General features: G+C 45.3%; 1 protein-coding gene and 1 long non-coding RNA gene across 6 annotated transcripts in view; one reads left to right on the forward strand and one right to left on the reverse strand.

The window, feature by feature from the left end:
• Window positions 1–6,201, reverse strand: part of DIPK1B (divergent protein kinase domain 1B) — a 66,710-nt gene extending 60,509 nt beyond the window's left edge. Inside the window, exons 1-2 of one of the 5 annotated variants that reach the window (XM_075185742.1) lie at window positions 6,039–6,201; window positions 4,453–4,946 (exon numbers count right to left, since the gene is read on the reverse strand). In XM_075185742.1, the coding sequence (XP_075041843.1) occupies window positions 4,453–4,515 (63 nt within the window). In that variant the 5' untranslated portion in view covers window positions 4,516–4,946; window positions 6,039–6,201. Of the gene's footprint in view, window positions 1–4,452; window positions 5,656–5,806 lie in introns of all 5 variants that reach the window. The other 4 variants (XM_075185739.1, XM_075185740.1, XM_075185741.1 and 1 more) reach the window with 4 other exon arrangements.
• A 1,113-nt stretch (window positions 6,202–7,314) lies between these two features.
• LOC142101732 (uncharacterized) overlaps window positions 7,315–23,222 on the forward strand; it is a 157,066-nt gene continuing 141,158 nt past the window's right edge. The window contains exons 1-2 of the long non-coding RNA XR_012679140.1: window positions 7,315–7,629; window positions 10,461–10,591. This is a non-coding gene — a long non-coding RNA (uncharacterized LOC142101732). The remainder of the gene's footprint in view (window positions 7,630–10,460; window positions 10,592–23,222) is intronic.

Raw genomic sequence — 23,222 nt, forward strand, 5'->3', positions numbered from 1 at the left:
GGTGGTATCCGGAAACCTATCCACGGCACAGATCTGTAGTTTGTGATGTACACTCCTTCTAACGATGTTTCCCGCAAAGGCTTATACCCAACCACAGCACACTAACGTTACAATAGATCACAAGGGCATCAAGAACATCACCTCTACCTATGTGAGCAACACTGATTCAAGCGGCTTCAAGCTCAGGAAAAGTACACTACAGACTGCTGCATGAAGTGTACTTTTTGCTTTAATCTGTGATTAAATGCAACCTAATTACTGCAGTTAGCAGTTAAAGAAAATAATGGTATGAAAAATCTGCCACAATTCTAAATGTAATTTTGATTATGTCTGATGTTCCCTAGCAGCTCATATTGATATTCTGCGTACACTAAGAAATGCTAATTTTAGCAATACAGGCTAGAACGCACACACACACAACTGCGGCAAGAATGTCACTTACATGATCCCTCACCATCCATTGAGCAAAAATTTGCCCCAACACAAAAGACACCATCCTGCCACACTGGGCAGCAAAGAGGGTCCACCGAAACACCGCTGCTGGCCAGTGGTGGTACTGCAGCAGCTGCGCCAATGTTTAGAGCAGACACAATGGGCCCGATTCATTAAGGAACTGGTGATTCATTGTGTATAATGCGCACGATTGCTCTGCGCATGTCCAGATCCGGACCAAACGCCACAGAACGCAGCAGCTTCAAAGGGCACTTACTAAAGGCAACATTTTCTTTGGCAGAACGAGGCGGGAAAGGGGCGTATGCCCGTAGTCAACGTACAGCAAGGGCGTGCCAAGCTAGAGTGCAGGCAACAGGATCCGATTCAAGGTCTGGGCATCTGTAGATACTTGCTTTTCAACCGTGTACAGATCTAGTGGTCTAAGTGTCGATTACTAGTGATGATGGCTGTGTGTGCATGCTACAACATGTGTTTGCAGAACCAAGAGTAAAAATGCATTTTATGTACAGTAAACTAATTAATATTTCATAGGGGGAAAAACAACTTTTTTTTGTCCTTAATGACTATATTATTAACAGGTGACATTAATTGAATAGTTTTTGGTTTTTCTTTACGTTCTTTTATGAGTTTATATTCCACATATGTATAGGACGTATCCTGCAGTGTGCTGTCTAATAGAGTGCACCTAGACCCGTATTAATCACCAGATTTTACATCCGCTCCTTGTTGAATACGGACGTACGCGTAACCGGGAAAAAAACGCACAATACGTTTGCTTTGCGTTCCTTAATGAATAAGGCCCAACATCTTTAAACCACTGGCCACGTACAGCTCATTAATGACCCTGGCAAATGTGCCATTTTTGTACCTGCTCTCATGTGAGGAAGAGCGGGCACTCTGTAAACGAAGTCCATTGCGTGTAGACTACATGCTCTTTACTAGAGCTCAGCTTCTACCGCCTGGTCCCCGGAGAGACGCACATACACATACAGTATAGAATAACCAGAGAATACCATTATCTCACATTGCTCATTAATCTGCACCAGACACATGTACTGTCCTTCCAGCTGTCTAATTTAGTGATAGGAGTTTATTCTCTTTAAACAAGGAACGCTTTGATTGACAGACTGTAAAACGAGCTGATTAACTCTCAGACTTCGCCCAGGCAGGCTGCAGGTCTGTCAGGGGCCATTTAAACCATGATCACATTTAAAGAGACAATGGGACCGTAAGGCGACCCAAGGCTAAGGGATCGCACCTTCCTGCCCACGACACTAAAAAGCCGCTGAGTGACTTGTTTCATGTGCGGCCTGACCCTGCTGTTGGCGGATCCCCTTACAGGAGATGACAAGGCGATAGGAAATTTGATGCATGGTAGGTCTGCCCGCCGCTGGCGAAGCCACAAAACAGGCAATTAAGCTGATTAACCCTTTCAGGGTCAACGAGAAGCCTTCCACACATGGCAGGCGGCAGATGGCGTGTGAAAAGGCTGCGTACAACACTGTGCAACAAGCAGCTGAAACCGCTTGCAGAATATAGATATTTCTAGCAAAGATCACCTTGCAAAACCAGCCAGCTAGAACCAATAGCATTTCATTTGCTCTTCAATCCTCACCCCCCAGTTATGCAATCGTTGTCTCAAAACGCGTAGGTGGGTCCAACTACATCTCTCATAATTACAATACATTGCAACCCTGCAGTCTGAATTTGTTTTAAAAGCAATCCCTATTACAGGAGAGGCTTCACCATTTATGTGTAATAAGTAAATAGATGTTATTAAGCTGGGAACACACTACGGAAAATTTCTCCCAATGAAATATCATTAACGATTTTACCAACGACTCAAAGACCCGACTATTGTGCCGATTCCTGTGTACACACTGTAAACGGTTTATAAGATTTAACCTCAGATCTGTGATCTTCATCTGTCATAACCATCTGCTGAAAAGATTGTGACTGTAAACTCTATGGAGATCTGCCTACACAGCCGGTCGTGAGTGTGTACACACTGCAGCAAGGAACGACATCATTCCATCGTTGAACAAGATTTTTAGTCTGTTTATAAAATCAAACGATACAATGAGCTTTGGAATGATAATTGTTCATCGCTGGAGTGTACACACTAATGTGATATCGGAACGAACGATCGTTTATAGTGCGATTGGTCGGATAATGGGGTGAATAACCTGCAGCGTGTACTCAGCCTTAGTTTCTCAAGAGGTAGAAGCCAAATGGAGGAAAATTAAACTGTTATCTTTATTAATATTTCTATTTGTTAGGATGGATGGGATGTGCACTGCTCAGGTACATAAGTTACGACACCTCCAATGGAAATAGCCGCCTAGTGGCCAAATGGTCATGAAAAATGTCACAAAGCTACCTGGCTTTAACTACGTCATAACTTAAACATACTCATACAAGACAATACCCCTCAATTGTTTCACATGAAGAACTCTACAGAACACACAGTATATCAATTTAAGACTAAGTAATAGTTTAGCATAGTATCCCTTAAAGACCAAGGCTTAAAAGAATATTGATCCAAAACTAAATTTAAACAAACCACGGCATCACTTACAATATCTAAAATGGTCTTCACACTACCAACCTGCTACATTATTCATTCAGGCTTTTAAGCAGATTGCATAATAGTTACATTATCTACAGCTGGGGGGAAAGATACATTGACTGCCCTAAGCCCCAAAATGCTAAAGGTTCAAATGAACATATCAGTTAGGTAAATAGATTATCTCACAACTTGTCTATCAGACATCAGGATTTACGTTTGGAGGGTGAAGAAGAGGGGACGGCACACGGGATATAATTACATTATGAGAAAGGTGATTGATAAATGATTGGCAGGATTAAATACACAGATCAGTGTGACTATACAAGGAACAGATACATTATATCACAGCAAACTACATTAAGTCCTGGCTACTGTGCGCTGTAGACCCTTCCAGGACACAGAGAGTTAATGAATAGCGTTCAGATAGGTACATGCATCCAGTGACACCTCCGCAGAGGGCTATTAGAGGCTGCTTTGATGTTCAGAGTGGGGTCACTGTATTGCTACCCTGGGACAATTAAATATTAATTCTACTACTTGACAATTTCCTCTACAAGATTATATATAAATTGTTTCCCAGCTGCTTTTCAATCACTTTATTTAAAGGGTAACCATGAAAAAAATAATCTCAAATTAATTTTCATGTCCAAAATATGCCCCATCGTGAACCGTCTGCTGATTCGCTACAATATAGGGGTAACCTGGTGGAAATCCATCACTAAATAAACATGATGGGGGATATTAGGACATCAGTTCGACTTCAGATACATATGTAGAGGATCCTTCTGGACTCTTATGTTGGATATTGAGGTTGTGTAATAAGATATATAAAAGATTTTGGACAGGATGAGTGTGTTACACCGAGAGGCAATGCCAAAATTAAATCACATCAATGCTCTTAACTAAACAAAAGGTCTTCAGCTCCTCTCCCGGGAGCATGTACGGAAAGTGCATTAATATCTGGCTGCGATTTCTCCAACTTTGCTGTTTTATTATTAATGAGAAGGATATTGGCTATATTTACACTTCTGTCCCCTTCTCTTAACCCCTTAGGGGCAGGGCGGCTGCGGCTCTAGGGTGAAGAGGGAATCACCGAATACACAAACACAAGGGTGGAGGAATGAATTAATGCACTGTGCAGGGACTCTATAGAATTCACACCAAGAGCTATCAGCAAATGACATTTAGTAGTAGAGTCCTCAGATAACGTGTGTAGATATATATAGGATGTGACTGCAGGAAGGCAAAGGTGCAGGCGGCTGGTTATATATCCATCTCCCCTCTGGTTCCAGGGGAACGGAGGTTAGATGGATACTGGAACAGATATCATTTATCTCTATGGAGTAATGGAGCTGGGCACACGGCCGCTGAGGGAGCGGATGTCGGAGCAGGAGAAAGTAGAACAGATAATTAGATAATTCGGTACATACCTGGAGTCCCTTGGAAAGGGGGCAGAAGAGCACCATGTGCACGAAGCGTCGGAGCTTTCTCATCCTCCTAAATCCTGGCACTGCTCCAGTGATAAGAAAGTCAGGGTGCGGGTCCTCTCCAGGGGATGTTCATTGGGAAGCCTCTGAGATCTCCACTTAACTTCACTCAAGAACACCGGATCTCCCAGAGTCTTGGATATGGTCAATGCTCAGTCTTCTCTCACATCACCCACACGGCTTATACGCAGCTCACCCTGGTCTGCTCCCGTCTAGAGGAGAATGCCCTCGCTGTCCATCCTAGTCACCCACTGGATTGTATTGATGTGGTGTCCTCTGGTCATCCAGGTGAACCCCACTTTCCGCCGGTCACGTAGAGGACCTCCTTCACTTCCAGCCCACAGGTTCCGTTTCACTCGCGCTTTGACCAGCAGGTTATGTTGTTGATATTTCGCCAACGAGACTGGTAAATTCAATGAACGCGGAGCGAGCTGCTTCTGTCAATACCAAGAGGGAATGTTTACTTGTGGGCACCCAGGGCTCTCCCCTGCCTCACACTGCTGAATTTCATTCCCTTTCGGTTCACCATGGAATTACTGTTCTTTTCAACACTCTCCCAGGGGAGCGATATTCTGTCTGTTTACCCCAGGGTCCCTGTACCGCTGCCAGCTTGGGGAGGGGACTCCTGGTATTCACTCTGGGCTCCCTGCTCCTCACTCTAATGAATAAGAGGGGACTGCCCCTCTCCTGGCTCATCCAAAATACTGACGCCCCAATTTCCTACAAGACCATCTCTTTCCTGCTCACCCTGGTTCACTGTAAAATTACCAAGTCACCCTCCTGTCCTCGCAGAATACCCCAATTCTCTATTAGTCACCAGGGGTACCTGGATTCTCTTCTAAGTCACGTTCTTGTTACTCATCAGGCTTAAACATAATTATATCTCTTACCAACTAAATGTCCCTCGCCCAGGACACCCTGTATACCCCTGCTTACCCCAGGACACGCTGTATGTCCCCGGGACACCCTCTGTGTCCCCAGCTCGCCCCAAGACACCCTGTTTGCCTCCAGGTCGCCCCAATACACCCTTTGTGTCCCCAGCTCGCCCCAAAACACCGTTTGTCCCCAGCTGAACCCCAAGACACCCTGTTTGTCCCTAGCTCGCCCCAAGACACCCTGTTTGTCTCCAGCTCGCCCCAATACACCCTTTGTGTCCCCAGCTCGCCCTAAAACACCCTGTTTGTCCCCAGCTGAACCCCAAGACACCCTATGAGTCCCCAGCTAAACCCCAAGACACCCTGTTTGTCCCCAGCTCGCCCCAAGACACCCTGTGTGTCCCCAGTTCGCCCCAGTACACCCGGTATTTCCCCGCTCACCCTGTATTTCTCTCCTCACCCTGTATGTCCACAGCTCGCCCAGCACACCCGGTATTTCCCCGCTCACCCGGTGTACCTTGCTCTTCCTCTGCTCCCAGCTCTCTCCGTCCTCAGCTCAGCACTAGCAGCGGCTCGATGATCGCAGCCCCCTCCCCGCTGTCTGATCCTCTCTCCCCCTCATAGGCTGATAATTATGTAAATAATGTGAATTACAAGCAGCCGGGTGGTCCCTGCGGCCGGCTCTGTGCTCAGCTCTAGCCCCGGGTCCCTGGCTCCCCTCCCCGGCCGCCGGGTGCAGGATGCTCCGGACCTCGCATTCTCCCAGACAGCAGCTCCGCCCGATACAGAGGCAGGAGGAGGCGCAGGTGCAGCCAGGGGAGGGGGCTCCAGTACCAGCCCACCCATCACCCGTCCATCACAGCTGCTGCAGAACCTCCTGAGACACAGTGCAGCCAGGGGAGGGGGCTTCAGTACCAGCCCACCCATCACCCATCCATCACAGCTGCTGCAGAACCTCCTGGACACAGTGCAGCCAGGGGAGGGGGCTTCAGTACCAGCCCACCCATCACCCATCCATCACAGCTGCTGCAGAACCTCCTGGACACAGTGCAGCCAGGGGAGGGGGCTTCAGTACCAGCCCACCCATCACCCATCCATCACAGCTGCTGCAGAACCTCCTGGACACAGTGCAGCCAGGGGAGGGGGCTCCAGTACCAGCCCATCCATCACAGCTGCTGCAGAACCTCCTGAGACACAGTGCAGCCAGGGGAGGGGGCTTCAGTACCAGCCCACCCATCACCCGTCCATCACAGCTGCTGCAGAACCTCCTGAGACACAGTGCAGCCAGGGGAGGGGGCTTCAGTACCAGCCCACCCATCACCCATCCATCACAGCTGCTGCAGAACCTCCTGGGACACAGTGCAGCCAGGGGAGGGGGCTTCAGTACCAGCCCACCCATCACCCATCCATCACAGCTGCTGCAGAACCTCCTGAGACACAGAGCAGCCAGGGGAGGGGGCTTCAGTACCAGCCCACCCATCACCCATCCATCACAGCTGCTGCAGAACCTCCTGAGACACAGAGCAGGGAGGGGAGGGGGCACCAGTACCAGCCCACCCATCACCCATCCATCACAGCTGCTGCAGAACCTCCTGAGACACAGAGCAGGGAGGGGAGGGGGCACCAGTACCAGCCCACCCATCACCCATCCATCACAGCTGCTGCAGAACCTCCTGAGACACAGAGCAGGGAGGGGAGGGGGCACCAGTACCAGCCCACCCATCACCCATCCATCACAGCTGCTGCAGAACCTCCTGGGACACAGTGCAGCCAGGGGAGGGGGCTTCAGTACCAGCCCACCCATCACCCATCCATCACAGCTGCTGCAGAACCTCCTGGGACACAGTGCAGCCAGGGGAGGGGGCTTCGGTACCAGCCCACCCATCACCCATCCATCACAGCTGCTGCAGAACCTCCTGAGACACAGTGCAGCCAGGGGAGGGGGCTTCAGTACCAGCCCACCCATCACCCATCCATCACAGCTGCTGCAGAACCTCCTGGGACACAGTGCAGGCAGGGGAGGGGGCTTCAGTACCAGCCCACCCATCACCCATCCATCACAGCTGCTGCAGAACCTCCTGGGGCACAGTGCAGCCAGGGGAGGGGGCACCAGTACCAGCCCACCCCATCACCCATCCATCACAGCTGCTGCAGAACCTCCTGGGACACAGTGCAGGCAGGGGAGGGGGCACCAGTACCAGCCCACCCCGCCATCCATCCATCCCAGCTGCTGCAGAACCTCCTGGTAATCACATAACTGTCCCTTGGTGATCTGTCTTGTGTCATATAATACTATATCTAGTCAGATTATGGTCTATTCTGGTTATATTACAATGTATAATTACCCTGCCACATGGCACTGTACCCCTAATTTTGTCAGGCTGTGCCCGCCCCTCTATAATATCCTAGGTAAACACAGGGATAGGCAGCCATCTTTAATACAACAGGGGGTTGTGGTGTATAGTGGCACTGAGTATACATTGTGCGCTGCTCATGGTTCATAACGTTCTAGTCATTGACAAAGTCCTTTTTTAAGCTGGATTCCTCAGTGGAGACAGATATTTTGTGGACTGAACCAGTATTCAAAACTAAGAATGAGGTAGGGGTGTAACTAAAATTGTGCTGAGACCTTCTGTGCATCATCATCATCACCATTTATTTATATAGCGCCACTAATTCTGCAGCGCTGTACAGAGAACTCATTCACATCAGTCCCTGCCCCATTGGGGCTCACAGTCTAAATTCCCCAACACACACAGAGAGGGAGAGACTACGGTCAATTTTGATGGCAGCGAATTAACCTACCAGTATGTTTTTGGAGTGTGGGAGGAAACCGGAGCACCCGGAGGAAACCCACGAAAACACAGGGAGAACATACAAACTCCACACAGATAAGGCGTGGTCGGGAATTGAACTCATGACCCCAGCGCTGTGAGGCAGAAGTGCTAACCACTGAGCCATCGTGCTGCCCCACAATCTTAAAATTCTATTACATCAGGCTGCTACTGTGTGGCTCCAGGTGTTGTGGAACTACAAGCCCCAGCAGTAGATAGTAGATAGGCAGCTGAAAGCTGGCACGACATGCTGGGACTTGTAGTTTCATAACACCACACATGTTGGCCAGGCCTGCACTACATTATCAAGATATAACAGGACTGACTGGGGATAGAATTTACTAGCAATATGGTGCACAGTGGTTAGTATTGCTGCCTCACAGCTCTGGGGGCTTGGGTTCAATTCTGACCAGGGCACTATCTGTGTGGAGTTTGTATGTTCTCCCCGTGCTTGCGTGGGTTTTTCTCCTACACTCCAATAACATACTGGTAGGTTTATTGGCTGTTGACAAAATTGACCCTAGTATGTGTGTGTGGTAGACCAGGGTTCTCAGATCCAGTCCTCTAACAGAGGTCTCCAGGTGACCAGTGACATAATTACACCACCTGTGGATCTGTTACAATGTATCACTCAGTAATGACTTCACCTGTGCTCCAGCAGGGAGATGTAGAACACATATACTGACTGTTCCAGCTCCCAGAGGACTGGATTTGGGAAACCCTGATTTAGAGTGTAAGCTCCAGTGGGCCAGGGATTGATGTGAATGATTACATATTTTCTGTATAGCGCTGCATTTATATAGTGACACTGCATAAATATATCAATTAGTCTGTATTGTGTAGACGGCCATACTGTGCTCAATATTTTCCAAATCATATAACTATTTGGATAATTTTACAGTGAAGTCACATCAAGTTTGCAGTTTTGTAAGTCACAGGGGCTGCTGGGCCCTATTGCAGTCACATGGACCACTATGGCTCCTAAGTGTGCGTATAAATATGTCTCTTTCTTGTCAGTAGACTATAGATCCATAAAAACTATATTCATAGTGTTATAAATGGCTTTTTACAATTGCTTAACAGTGTGGTTTACTGAGACATTAAAAACAATATACACTTTCAGCTCATAAATGAAGTTCATCCCATGACTGAGATGGGCTTTGATTAAGGTTATGTTCAGATGCAGACACCACTTAATTCCACAGACAGCATACTTAGCCCTAGCAATCAACATATCTAGATTTCAATAGATATGCTTATTTGATTTATTAGTATAATGAAGGTACTCCCATCATGTGGGATGTCAGCAGGCAAATCTGACAGTTCTGACTTTAGCCAAAAGGACTCATGTTTACCAAACCTTGAGTCCGTCTCTAAATAAATAAAATAATCTCAGGGCCTGATTCATTAAGCATCTTAAATGAAGGGGTATCTTATGTCAGTCTCCTGGACAAAACCATGTTACAATACAAGGGGTGCAAACTAGTTTTCTGTTTTGCACATAAGTTAAATACTGACTGTTTTTTCATGTAGCACACAAATATCAACTTTAAATTTCAGTGTACAAATAAGCTATCAAGTATTTGTGTGCTACATGAAAAAACAGTCAGTATTTATCTTATGTGCAAAACATAAAACTAGTTTGCACCCCTTGCATTGTAACATGGTTTTGTCCAGGAGACTGAAATAAGATACCTCTTCATTTAAGATCGTTAATGAATCAGGCCCTCAGCCTGTACACTGCTGTTGGTTGCTCGTATTCAGGGTCACTTGTGGTATCAACAGACTATTATAATAGGTCAGTAGACTTAACTCTGAACCACCCAATGGATGATAGAGTCCCCTTTGGCCATATAGACGCAAGTTAACCACAACCCTTTCAGATGGGTCCTATGTTGAGTCCGTGGATCTTTTAGATGGGCCGTCTAGGAGACGTGTCCTCACACATCCATTAATGGGTAAAAGTTTACAAACTGATGATGATTGCTACATTTTGCTCCAGACGCATGTATTTATGAATGTTACCATAGGTGCCACTCAAAATATAGCCGTGGAAATGTAAGTGTGCTGACGTAGAGTCTAAATATTATAACTATGTTGTGGTTCATAAAGTAAATGTTTGTCTTAAAATATGGATACTTTTTTGGGGGAGAAAATAACATTATAACATTGCAGAGTTTAACAGTTCTAGAGAGAAAATAATGTAATAATATATTGCAACGCTGCTCTCTTTCCCATGTAGGCTGCTAGAAAACACCTTCATATGGATGTTCCTTCTCTGTAACACATTCCACGTATTGTGGACATTGGACCAGATGTGAGTGTGTGTCATTGTGTCGCTTGTTGAACCGTGGACTCGGATATAAAAACAAGGTAAACTAATCAAATCTTTTCTCCCAATGGGTCTGATTCAAGTCCAAACGCAAACTGCACCTAAGTTGCTTGTTTTAAAAGTGCACGGAAGTTGAGCATAGTTTTGACCGCATTCAACTCCAAGCGTATTACATGAAGCGTTTCTATTTGAATCTGGATGTCGGTACGCTCCGCCTAAACGTTACTTGCCATATGTAGACTGCAGTATGCACATGTGCGTAAGTACAATGTAGTGGGTGCAAGTGACACAGCTGAAAATAAGCGTACTTATGACTTCTATCGCCCACATCTGCGTTGGAACGCCCTCACTGTACACGGTCCGCTCCTTTCCTCCCTCGTTCCACCCTTTCAGACGTAGGAAGTCGTGTCATTGGCGTTGAGACATGAATTGCACGCACTTGCGTTCAATAGCGTATTGTCACACAAGATACAGAACACAACATGAATCGGGCCCAATATCTCTCTTGTTTCTCTCTTCCCTTAAAATTTTATAGCTAAAAATACCTGAATTACGGGGGGCTACAAGCTGATTATTGCTCATGCTCTAGTGCTGCAGGGTATAAAGTCATCTCCGACAAACCAGACATGGTGGATCATCCAGGGGCGACAGAGAATAAGAGGCAGGCACTATCCCACCCACCCTATTAAGCGCTAAACAACGTTATGCAACATTATGAAAATGTTTATTCATTCAACTCAATCCCTGCCGCTGTGGAGTCTACAAATTAATTTCCCTAATACAGACAGAGAGACGCGTTCACCCACTCCAGCAATTTAGTCAGCAGCCAATTAACCTATCGTTAATAAACTCTCCGGCCATCGCAACAGCTGACTGCAGAACGGAGCTGTTCTGATTGGCTGAAATACAAACTAAAAATCGTACATGAAGCTGAAAGTGGGGAATTCTGGGGACCCGCTTGAAGGATGAGTCATTTGGCGTCACACAGTCTGGCAGTGGCACCGTGCCCAGACCTGAAACTATTGCCCAGCAACATGACAAGTGGCACAATGGGGGGGCGGCTGGCGTTCTGCACTCTTGTAGTTGGTACATTCACAGCAGTAGTATAAAGAAGCTCTTTATCCATTGGAAATATATAATATCTATACTATATGTTGAAAGAGATATATTTGACATTCAATATTGCTAATAGTGTTTACTATCCGCAAAATATGTGGACATGTTTTGTTTTATACCAATGTGCGTATTTGTTAGAGCATACGCGGGTGCACGCCCACAGTCTGCTTTATGGAACTGCCCCCTTTAAAATATTCTTTTGAAAGATATCTCATCACGGAAAGTGCAAAAGAATCATTTCAAAGTCTGGTCCTCCTGAGATACTGCTCATTCCAGAATCTCTTGTGTCTTCTATTATTAATGAGAAGACATCTGTGGCCTGAATCATTATCATCATCATCATCATCATCATTTATTTATATAGCGCCACTAATTCCGCAGCGCTGTACAGAGAACTCATTCACATCAGTCCCTGCCCCATTGGAGCTTACAGTCTAAATTCCCTAATGTAGACACACACTCACACAGAGACAGACAGAGAGGGAGACAAACAGACAGAGAGGGAGATAGACAGGGAGAGACTAGGGTCAATTTTGATAGCAGCCAATTAACCTACCAGTATGTTTTTGTAGTGTGGGAGGAAACCGGAGCACCCGGAGGAAACCCACGCAAACACAGGGAGAACATACAAACTCCACACAGATAAGGCTATGGTTGGGAATTGAACTCATGACCCCAGTGCTGTGAGGCAGAAGTGCTAACCACTAGGCCACCGTGCTGCATGGCACATTATGGCACGTAAATGCCGATACGTGCCGTATTTTGAATACAATCACTCTGTGCATGCACAGAACCGGACCGTACGCCAGAGAACGAGGCAACGTCCAGTTCATCTTCGAGCGCAAAGGACCCTTACTACAGCCTACGATTTCACAGGCGGATCGGGGAGGGGACTGGGCGTATGTATGCACGTAGTCACCTCCCTTACTTAACACCTCTGGAGGGGGAGGGCAAAAAGTTGCTGTATCGTGGTCCCAAATTCCTACAGGTGGTCAGTGTACAGTAAGGGTGTGCCAAACTCGAACAAATGCCGCAGCTTTGGGCATCTCTCAGATACGTGATGCTCTGACGTATCACCTGCACCAGCTACAGGTCAGGTGTAAGTGCTGATTACTAGTGATGATGCTGTGTATACAGCTAGAACATGTGTCTGCAGTCAGGAGCAACTGTAACAATGTATTTTATGTACAGTAGATATTAATAACATCCAGATAAATGTATTTAATGGAACAGAAAAAAAGAAAAAAACATTTATTTTGTATTTTTTAATGTTTTGTAATTAATGACTATATTATTAACAAGTGACATTAATTGAATAGTTGTTTTTTCCTGAGCATTATTTTGTGACTTGATATCCCACATATGTATTGGACATATCCTGCAGTCTATTGGCTGCTAGAGCAGAGCGCACCTAGACCCGTATTCATCACCAGACGTATCTATACATCTGCTCCTTGTTGTTTACGAACGTTTCTATACCCGGTACATGTGCGTTTTGAAAAAAAAAACACGTTTGTTTTATGTTTCATAATGAATCAGGCCCTGAACTGTATTACTTGTATCACATTTGTCTGTTTGAATATTTGGGGCATTAAACGCCTGTATCTCTATCAAATTCATCCCAATGGTCATTTTATCCTGTTCCACCAAAAATGTAATTTTTACCTAAGAAAGCTCCAATCCACCCAACACCACTCATCAATGTTTCCACCTGCTCAGACACCATTATTCTGATCCGCAGATCCGCGCTGTTCCAGTATAAACATATGCTGAAATATAGCATTATGTTGTCCCAAAACCACATATGCGTTATGGAAGCACATTCTCCACATCCGTAAATGGCCCTTCATATCGTACTTACCTACTTCTCTCCGGGAGATCCTTGGGGGAGGTCCAAGGTACAAGTGTGGAGGCGTGGTGACATGATTTGCATAATCAAGGCTCCGCCCCCAACTGAGCAACATCGCGGCACAAAACTGTGTTACCATAAGTAGGACTGGGGGACTCAATGACACGGATCAGCCCGTTTTTATTAAAGTTTTGACCGGTCCACTAACGCTCAGCCCTCCGGCCCTTCTGTGTTTGACTCTTTCTGTACCCGGTATTGTGACGGCACAACCACAACACAAAGGCATGTTAAGGCCGTCGCCGGTGGTCGTAGTGTTATCACTGGATAAGGTGGGACAGGACTTTTCTCTCATTGATAAATCATCTTCTTTGTCCCCAAAGTGTAGTAAAAGTAGCTCCAGAGAGAGGACGTCCTTTCAATGCCATTACAGATGGCGTGTAGTCATCATCAGGCTGCAGTCACTAAGACATAATAAGAACATTATCTGACATATCTCACAGTGAAGATTGGTTTGGTCATTACTCTTTATTCTAGATATGTTAGGGATTTGTCATCATCTCTCAGTGTGTTTTTGGATTAGAGCACATATGCTTTAAATAGCAAGTTGTTGTTTTAATATTCAGTGCTGTTCGTGTTTTGCTACAGTATATACAGAGACAGATGGTAGTACCTTCTCATGTGGCAAATTCTCAAGGTACCCTGTCTCCAACAGAACGTAGCTTAGTGTGTGACTGCAGTACACACCATACAAATCTGCAATCAGAAAACACAGTGTTTCAGGGATTATGCACCTGCAATAGAGTTAACGTTATTGTATTCAGAGTGCTTAGTGACCCGACATTCCCCTACAACTGAAAATAATGTTGACATTAGCCAGACAGTGGCTATTTTCAAGTTGTTGTCTGGACAGAACTCATGTTTTTTTTATTATTATAATTACCATCTATTTATGTAGCGCCACTAATTCCGTAGCGCTGTACAGAGAACTCACTCATATCAGTCCCTGCCCCATTGGGGCTTACAGTCTAAATTCCCTAACATACACACATAGACTGAGACAGACTAGGGTCAATTTTGTTAGCAGCCAATTAACCTACCAGTATGTTTTTGGAGTGTGGTAGGAAACTGGAGCACCCGGAGGAAACCCACGCAAACACGGGGATAACATATAAACTCCTCACAGATAAGGCCATGGTCGGGAATTGAACTCATGACCCCAGTGCTGTGAGCCAGGAGTACTAACCACTGAGCCACCGTGCTGCGTTATTCTGTTTCAATAATGTCCGTCATTATGCAGAAAGCTGTACAATTATGGTGCAGATCACACGATACACAACCATTTGTTCAGATATTAAGTGCTTACGCTCCCACGATCATGTTTTATCGTACCTAAACACATCACACCTGTTGATTTGGTTTTATAAACTACCTAAAAATCATAATCAACGATGGAACGATGTCGGGTAATGCGGCAGTGTGTACGCACTCACCACTAGCAGCGTAGGCAGATATCTGTACAGTGTACAGAGTCACCATCTATTCAGCAGATGGTTATGAGAGATGAAGATCACAGATCTGAAGGTAAATCGTGTAGGTGTGTACACAGGAATCCGCTGCTCATCCGGACTTTCAGTCGGTGAAATGTTACAGAAATCGCATAGTAAGATAACATACGTGAGTACCCAGCTTAACATATAAACAAGATTGTTTGACAAATTAGACTACGTCCTTGACCCCCTCTAACCATTCCCCATTATCTGATAGATCACACCCTCTTTCATAGTCCTGAAATCTGATTTGTTGGCAGGTATATGAAAGCATGTATATTACTGAGCTAAATCATCATACGTCACTTTATAAAGACTTTTCTTTCTATAATAATGTGTAACAAGGTCTGTTTTTCCACTTTATTCCAGATTGCTGCTATTTATACTTCGTTTTATCTGTATTGTATTGCAGGTTTGCCCTTTAGTTTAGTACACACAGCATATTTGGACATCACACTGTGATCACAGAATCTGTGTTTGTGGCTAAATGATATACCTGAAATAAATGATCTGTTTATACTTTGCTATATATGTCCAACTTGCTGACTGTTTTGCCCTTCTTCTACAAACACTATGGGCCCGAGTCATTAATTAGAGCAAAGCAAAAAAAAAAGGAGTAAGTTTGCTCCTGCACAAACCATGTTACAATACAAGGGGTGCAAATTAGTTTATTATTTTGCACATAAGTTAAATACTGGCTGTTTTTTCACGTAGCACACAAATACTTGATAGCTGTATTTTTACCCTCAAATTTGAAGTTGATCTAGGACATGTCCTACCCCAAATATAAATCTGTCCCCACATTTTAAAGTTACCTCCCCCTTCAATGCAACATGGTTTTGCCCAGGTGCAAAGTTACTCATTTTTTTATGCTTTGCTCTCCTTAATGACTCAGGCCCAACATTCTCTTCTCTCCTTCATTCCCTGGATCCACCTCCTCTCCTCTTCCCTCGACTCAGAGCTGTCCTTAGTTCCCCACTTCAAGGATCTTATACATTAAGGTATACAAAACAAACGTAAATTATTTTTTTAAAAAAAATAAACGCAAAACAGACAGACTCACGTCCGTATTCAAGAAGGAGCGGATGTCTGTTAATGAATACGGGTCTAGGTCCGCTCTGCTCTAACAGACAGGATACGTTCAACATGTGGAATTTTAAGTCCCAAAAGAATGCAACAAAAAACAAAAATGTCACCTGTTAATAATATACTCATTAATGACAAAACATTAAAAAAAGTTCCCCCCCCCCATAAAATACATTTATTAGGATGTAATTAATATCTACTGTACATAAAATACATTGTTACAGTTGCTCCTGATTGCAAACACATGTTCTAGCTGTATACACAGCTGTCATCACCTGTATCCGGTGCAAGTGATTCAACAGAAAAACACGTACCTGAGCGATGCCCAGAGCTTGAAGCGGACATTACCGCGTGCGCTCCAGCTTGGCACACCCCTACTGTACACTGACTACATGTCCCTGAAATTGTAGCCTGTGGTAGGGTCCTTTGTGCTCACAATTTTTATCCATATCCTGTTACAAACATATAAGAAACTTTTCCAGAATATACAATGTACTCATTCACATCAGTCCCTGCCCCATTGGAGCTTACAGTCTAAATTCCCTAATATAGACACACACTCACAGACAGAGAGGGAGACAGACAGAGAGGGAGACAGACGGGTCAATTTTTGATAGCAGCCAATTAACCTACCAGTATGTTTTTGGAGTGTGGGAGGAAACTGGAGCACCCGGAGGAAACCCATGCAAACACGGGGAGAACATACAAACTCCTCACAGATAAGGCCATGGTCGGGAATCAAACTCATTAACCCAGTGCTGTGAAGCAGAAGTGCTAACCACTAGGCCACTGTGCTGCCCACATCTCTTCCCTTGTCTAAAAATATCTCCCAACTCGACCTCTCTGCCCAATATCTGCATCTGTCACCCACACTCACCACCTGCTCCCGTTTCCGGTTACTGGAATTTTTTCGGACTGCACCAACTATATGGAATTCCCTCCCTCGTACAACAGGACTTTCCCCAACCTCCAAACCTTCCTTGAAAACTCATCTCTTCAGGCGGCTTATCAAATTCTTCACTTCCGTAACCAATTCTACCAGATTACCATCCCCTTACATTTGTTCACCTTCTTTACTCAAACTACTGACCCCCAAACCAACATCGCTGTGTGACTGGATCACATAGCGTACTAACCTACGATACTTTTTTAACGTTACAATCTGGCTGGACTGATATGCAATCTGTAATATACTCCTTTTATCCTACAGATTGTAAGCTTGTGAGCAGCACCCTCTTACTGCTTTGTCAGCTAATTCCCAGTCCTGTTTTTTACTGTGTTTGTTCCCAGTTATAATGCTCTGCGCTGTACACTGGCGCTATATGGATGTTAATACTAATGGAAATTAGAGAAAATAGTCATTTAAATGTTACTTTTTAACAGAGTTGTATTGTATCAGAGAGACACTGAACAATGTATTGTACTTCCCTGGTTTATAGATAAAGGTTTAGCTGTCCTTTAAGAGTACAGAGGAAAAGTTCTGCTTTTCGGTTTGAAAATATCATGAAAAGTCTACAATACATTTGGAAAAACGATGGAAACGTCTTCAGATCTATAAATCTGGCTTTCAGGAAGCAGCACATTGTGCTCTCAGAATAGGTCTTCTATACTTTTTATGATTCCTTCTCGGAACGGTACTTGAGAAACTTCAAAGACTCGACCACAGGAAAGCGCTTCGACTAATAGGAACATTTTCTCCTAGTCCAGATATAATCGTACAGATTTACATATGTATGGCTCATAATTAAACGCAGGACCGTACAGTTCATACGTCTAAATAGAGATTGTCCTGAGAATCTAATTAAGGACAAGCAGATCTTCCGCAGTAACAATATGCAGAGTAATTAAGTGATTACTATTGATTGTACAAATGTCCACAGAGCGGTTATCATCGCTAAGTGATTAATTCCTCTAATAAGAGGTGATATTAAAATTCCAGTCTCGGGAGAGTCGTCATGTGTTCCACTGTACGTTTGGTTTCCATGGAAGACGATGGGTTAAATGTCATCCAATTAGACGAGCAACTGTCATGTGACCTTATCTAGTGACATCATGGCTGAGAGATACAGACATTAGATTAATGCGGTTTATGCTTCGAGCGGTTTATTGGCTGTCAGCTGTGATTCTTCCACATCATTCGGGTCTCAGTTTGGTATATATCTTCCTATAGACAATGCCGTCAGCTAATCATTCATCATACAGCCGCCTATTGTTTTAGTTTCTTAAGTAAAAAGTAACTACTTCAGCACTAGATTGTAGGGACATTTTTCCTACAAAGAGTTGTAGAAAAATGTAGACTTCTTGCAAAATGTTATCCATACAAATTTAATAAAAAACTGTACAGTTAAATCTACGCACAAACGTATAAATTATAACACAAACCCTCCAACCATCACCAGTATAATGTAAGTCTTGGATGACATGGATACAATGTAACAACCTTCTAAGCCAACTCAACTATTATGTCCAATATCAGTGTTGTAACCCGTACTGACCTCTACTCACAGTGACCCTGTCCTAGAGCCCCCCCCCCCCCCTTCTTCTTACTGCCTTTCCCCAAACCCTCCTTTCACCCTTTTACCAACCCCCCCCCCCCCCCCCTCCAATTGTTTTAACAATTTGACTACATTATTAACAGGTGAAAATCCTGCAGTGTATTATCTGTTAGAGCAGAGCGGACTTAGGGGTATATTTACTAAACTGCGGGTTTGTAAAAGTTGAGATGTTGCCTATGGACCAATTAGATTCCAGGTGTCATTTTGTAGAATGCAATAAATAAATGACAGCTAGAATCTGATTGGTTGCTATAGGCAACATCTCCACTTTTTCAAACCAGCAGTTTAGTAAATACACCCCCTGGACCCGTATTGCTCCTTACACGTGTAAGCATGATTCATGGGCGTTTTTTTAAAAAAAAAACAACTTCGTTTTTCGTTCGTTGATGAATCGGGCCCCTGATCTGCAAATAATTACCTAAGTAGATCCTCCCTTGTTGCGCCTATGTACCCACTGGTGTTTGTGATGCGTTTTTACTTGTGTGTTTGAGATCATTGTATAGTTTCAAAAGCACTGAAATTCGTCACACGCATGAAAATGTAACAAGCGACGTTCAATAAAACGCTAACGAATATGCTAACGAGTTTGGGCCCCCATGAAATATTGTTTTTTTTTAGTATTGTATTCATTTACATTTGTTTTACATGCGTTAAAACCCTGTGGGTGCCCAGCCTTAAGAAGTTTCTTACCCAGTGTTTGCAAAAGATACATGTCATTAATACTAAAATATTCTCACACAGAAGCTTCTAGCAGTAACAGTAGTGAATTAATCTGCAGTATTTCCTGATGGAGTTCAGTACCTGCCAGCAGGTAGATCTATTACTAACCAATGTGTATGGAAACAAGCTGTAGAATTTGGCTCAGCTGTTCCAGCGATACAATCTTAAAATCTGATATGATATTTGGCAGGTTCCAATGGGTCAATTTGCAAACCATTTATGCTCCATCCGTGCATCGAAGATGATAAACAAAACAGCTCGTAAACACTTTGATAGTTCTGATCAGCGGCTCTCGCAAATTGGGATGAATGTGTGGAAATTTGATTAGGAATAGTTCACAGCTGTCTTTTCATGCCTGGTACAGTATTTATAATAGGCTGCTACAATTTCCAGGCTCTGATCGTCCGATCCTTTGGGGAAATGACTGGGGCTTTAAAAAACTCCCCTTCTCCATTCCCTGCTTACCGCTTGCTGATGGAGTATTGGAAATGCTGTTCTAGACTTATATTATTACAGTACTGTTGTGTTTGTGAAAGGATTGACCCGTGGCGGTAAAGAGACAGGATGGCAGATCCCCGGGGAGCTATGGGAATCTTGTACGTTGATATAAGGGAAATAGTGTTTTGAATCTCCAATCGTGCGGATAACAATCCCGGCAGCACCAAGGAATGGCTCTTCCTGTACTGATATGGAATTGGAGAGGACTCAAACACAGGTTGTAATTAAAACAAGGGAAATAACATATCCTATAAAGGTTAGATAGATCTCCAGCCTCTGTCATCTGTTAGTTTTATAACTAGAGCACAAATGATCCAACAAACAGTCCATGGATTTCAGCAAACCCCCGTCCCAACTGATCTGCATGGTCTGATAATGTTATACGGCCTAAGTATTTGTAACCTTGAGCAATCCAGGGGTCCATGAACCGGACTGAGCTGCAGGCAATAGAGGTAGCGGAATCACTGACACACCGCGACGTAGACATCATGGCAGCAAGAAAATAAACGTCTACATAATTACAAATGTTTCTGCTGCCTACATTCCAGAAGAGAAGGGGCCACAGCCGTCCCCCGGGACTCCTCCAACTTCTCACATCCGAATGTAGCAAATGGAGCGCCAACATCCATACCAGTGCCTCCGCCTTGTGCCAACATCCATACCAGTGCCTTTGCCTGGCGCCAATATCCATACCAGTTTCTTCGCCTTGCGTCAACATCCTTACCAGTGCCTTCGCCTTGTGCCAACATCCATACCAGTGCCTTTGTCTTGCGCCAACATCCATACCAGTGCCTTACCCTTGCGCCAACATCCATACCAGTGCCTTACCCCTCCGCCAACATCCATACCAGTGCCTTACCCTTCCGCCAACATCCATACCAGTGCCTTCTCCTTCCATCAACATCCATACCAGTGCCTTTGTCTTGCGCCAACATCCATACTAGTGCCTTCGCCTTGCGCCAACATCCATACCAGTGCCTTACCCCTCCGCCAACATCCATACCAGTGCCTTACCCTTCCGCCAACATCCATACCAGTGCCTTCTCCTTCCATCAACATCCATACCAGTGCCTTCTCCTTCCATCAACATCCATACCAGTGCCTTTGTCTTGCGCCAACATCCATACCAGTGCCTTCTCCTTGCATCAACATCCATACCAGTGTCTTCTCCTTGCGCCAACATCCATACTAGTGCCTTCGCCTTGCGCCAACATCCATACCAGTGCCTTCTCCTTCCATCAACATCCATACCAGTGCCTTACCCTTCCGCCAACATCCATACCAGTGCCTTCTCCTTCCATCAACATCCATACCAGTGCCTTCTCCTTCCATCAACATCCATACCAGTGCCTTTGTCTTGCGCCAACATCCATACCAGTGCCTTCTCCTTGCATCAACATCCATACCAGTGTCTTCTCCTTGCGCCAACATCCATACTAGTGCCTTCGCCTTGCGCCAACATCCTGTTACGGACTTACCTTATCCCCGCCGCTCCGTCCAGCCGCACTTCCGCATTCAGGACCATGTGACCGCACCCGGAGGCGGTCACATGACCACAACCTAGAGGCGGGGATTTTGAATCCCCTTCTGTATAAAAACCTCACTCTGACACTCGCTGAGTGTCAGAGCAACACTTACCTGTTCCTGGCTCCTGCTCTTCGTGGATTGCAGTGTCTTCCTGTTTCCTGTGTCTCCTGTGTGCTGATCTCTGCCTGTTTGACTTCCCTGGCTCTCTACTCCCTGTGTACCGACCCGGCTTGCTGACCATTCTCCTATTCTTGTGACCCGTGTACCGAACCTGGCTTGTCGACTCCGAGTTGCCTTCTGATTCTGCCTGACTCCATTCCTGTGTACCGAACCGGCTTGTTGACTCCGCTACCACCGCTTCACTCCGCTGTACTACATCTTGAGGCGAACCTGGGGACCGCGACCTGCGACTCCTGGCAGCGAAGCCCACCCCGCCTTGCGGCGGTTCTTGGTGAACACCGGGGAGATCGTTAGACTCCGCACCTCAGGTAAGCCAGCGCTAATCAAGATTAGTAATATAGTATCCAGAATCTGTTACAGTTTGCTCTGACCATGGATACCACAGCTAAAGATCTGTTGGAGCATTTAGTAGGAAGGATGGATAAACAAGAAGCTAACCAAGAGCAACTTTTAAAATTCCTCAATAGTCTATCCACTCGCTTGGATGTTGTCCAGAACACCCTAGTGGCTGGTGGATCACCTGGGCCGGCAGTGGCCCCTGTACCTCAGGCCGCAGCAGCAGCTTCTTCCTCGCAGCTACGGTTACCTAACCCACCTAAGTTCGATGGAGACCCTAAAAATTGCAGAGGATTTTTAAATCAATGCTCCATACAATTCGAGCTTCTACCTGGGAACTTCCCCTCCGGAAAAACGAAAGTGGCCTATGTGATTTCGTTATTGTCCGGTCAAGCTTTAGCATGGGCTTCCCCCTTGTGGGAGAGGGACGACCCCATTCTACATAACTTCAACCTCTTCTTGTCCACCTTCAAGAAAATATTTGATGAGCCAGGAAGGGTGTCCAATGCCGCTTCCGGCTTACTACGTCTCCGCCAGGGAAACCAGTCTGTGGGGCAGTATGCGGTCCTCTTCAGAACCATGGCCTCTGAACTTCGCTGGAACGATGAGGCTCTAGTAGCTACATTCTGGCAGGGCCTTTCAGACCGAATCAAAGACGAGTTGGTATCCCAGGAACTCCCTACGTCTTTGGACGACATTATCTCCCTCTGTGTCAAAGTTGATTTGCGTTTCAAGGAACGTAATTCTGAGAAGGAACAGTCGCGGCGTAGCATGATTCGCTTGGCCCCCAACTTCCAAACTCCTGTTCTTCCCCCTGAAGAGCCCATGCAACTTGGGAGGACCCGCTTATCAGCCGAAGAGAGGGAGAGGAGATTTCGGAACAAGCTGTGTTTATATTGTGGAGAGAGTGGCCATCTTCTGAGTTCTTGTCCCAAACGCTCGGTAAACGACAGGGCCTAACGAGTTCTGGAGCTGTGTCGTTGGGCCTCTTTTCTCAGTGTCAGTCAGTTCCCAATAGTAATGATTGCCTGTCTATTCCCATTTCCCTTCAGTTAGGACAAAAGACCTTCCCGCAGTCGGCTCTTCTAGATTCCGGAGCCGCAGGAAATTTCATTTCTGCCACAGTAGTTAAACAATTCGCTATTCCCACACAAGCCTTGGAACAACCCATCTCTCTGATGGCCATTGATGTTGGAAGAATCCCTGAGGGGTCCATCCTGGTACGCACTATTCCTCTTCTACTTCAGATAGGAGCACT

This window comes from Mixophyes fleayi, chromosome 9, assembly GCF_038048845.1.
Source record: "Mixophyes fleayi isolate aMixFle1 chromosome 9, aMixFle1.hap1, whole genome shotgun sequence".
Classification (NCBI taxonomy): domain Eukaryota; kingdom Metazoa; phylum Chordata; class Amphibia; order Anura; family Limnodynastidae; genus Mixophyes; species Mixophyes fleayi.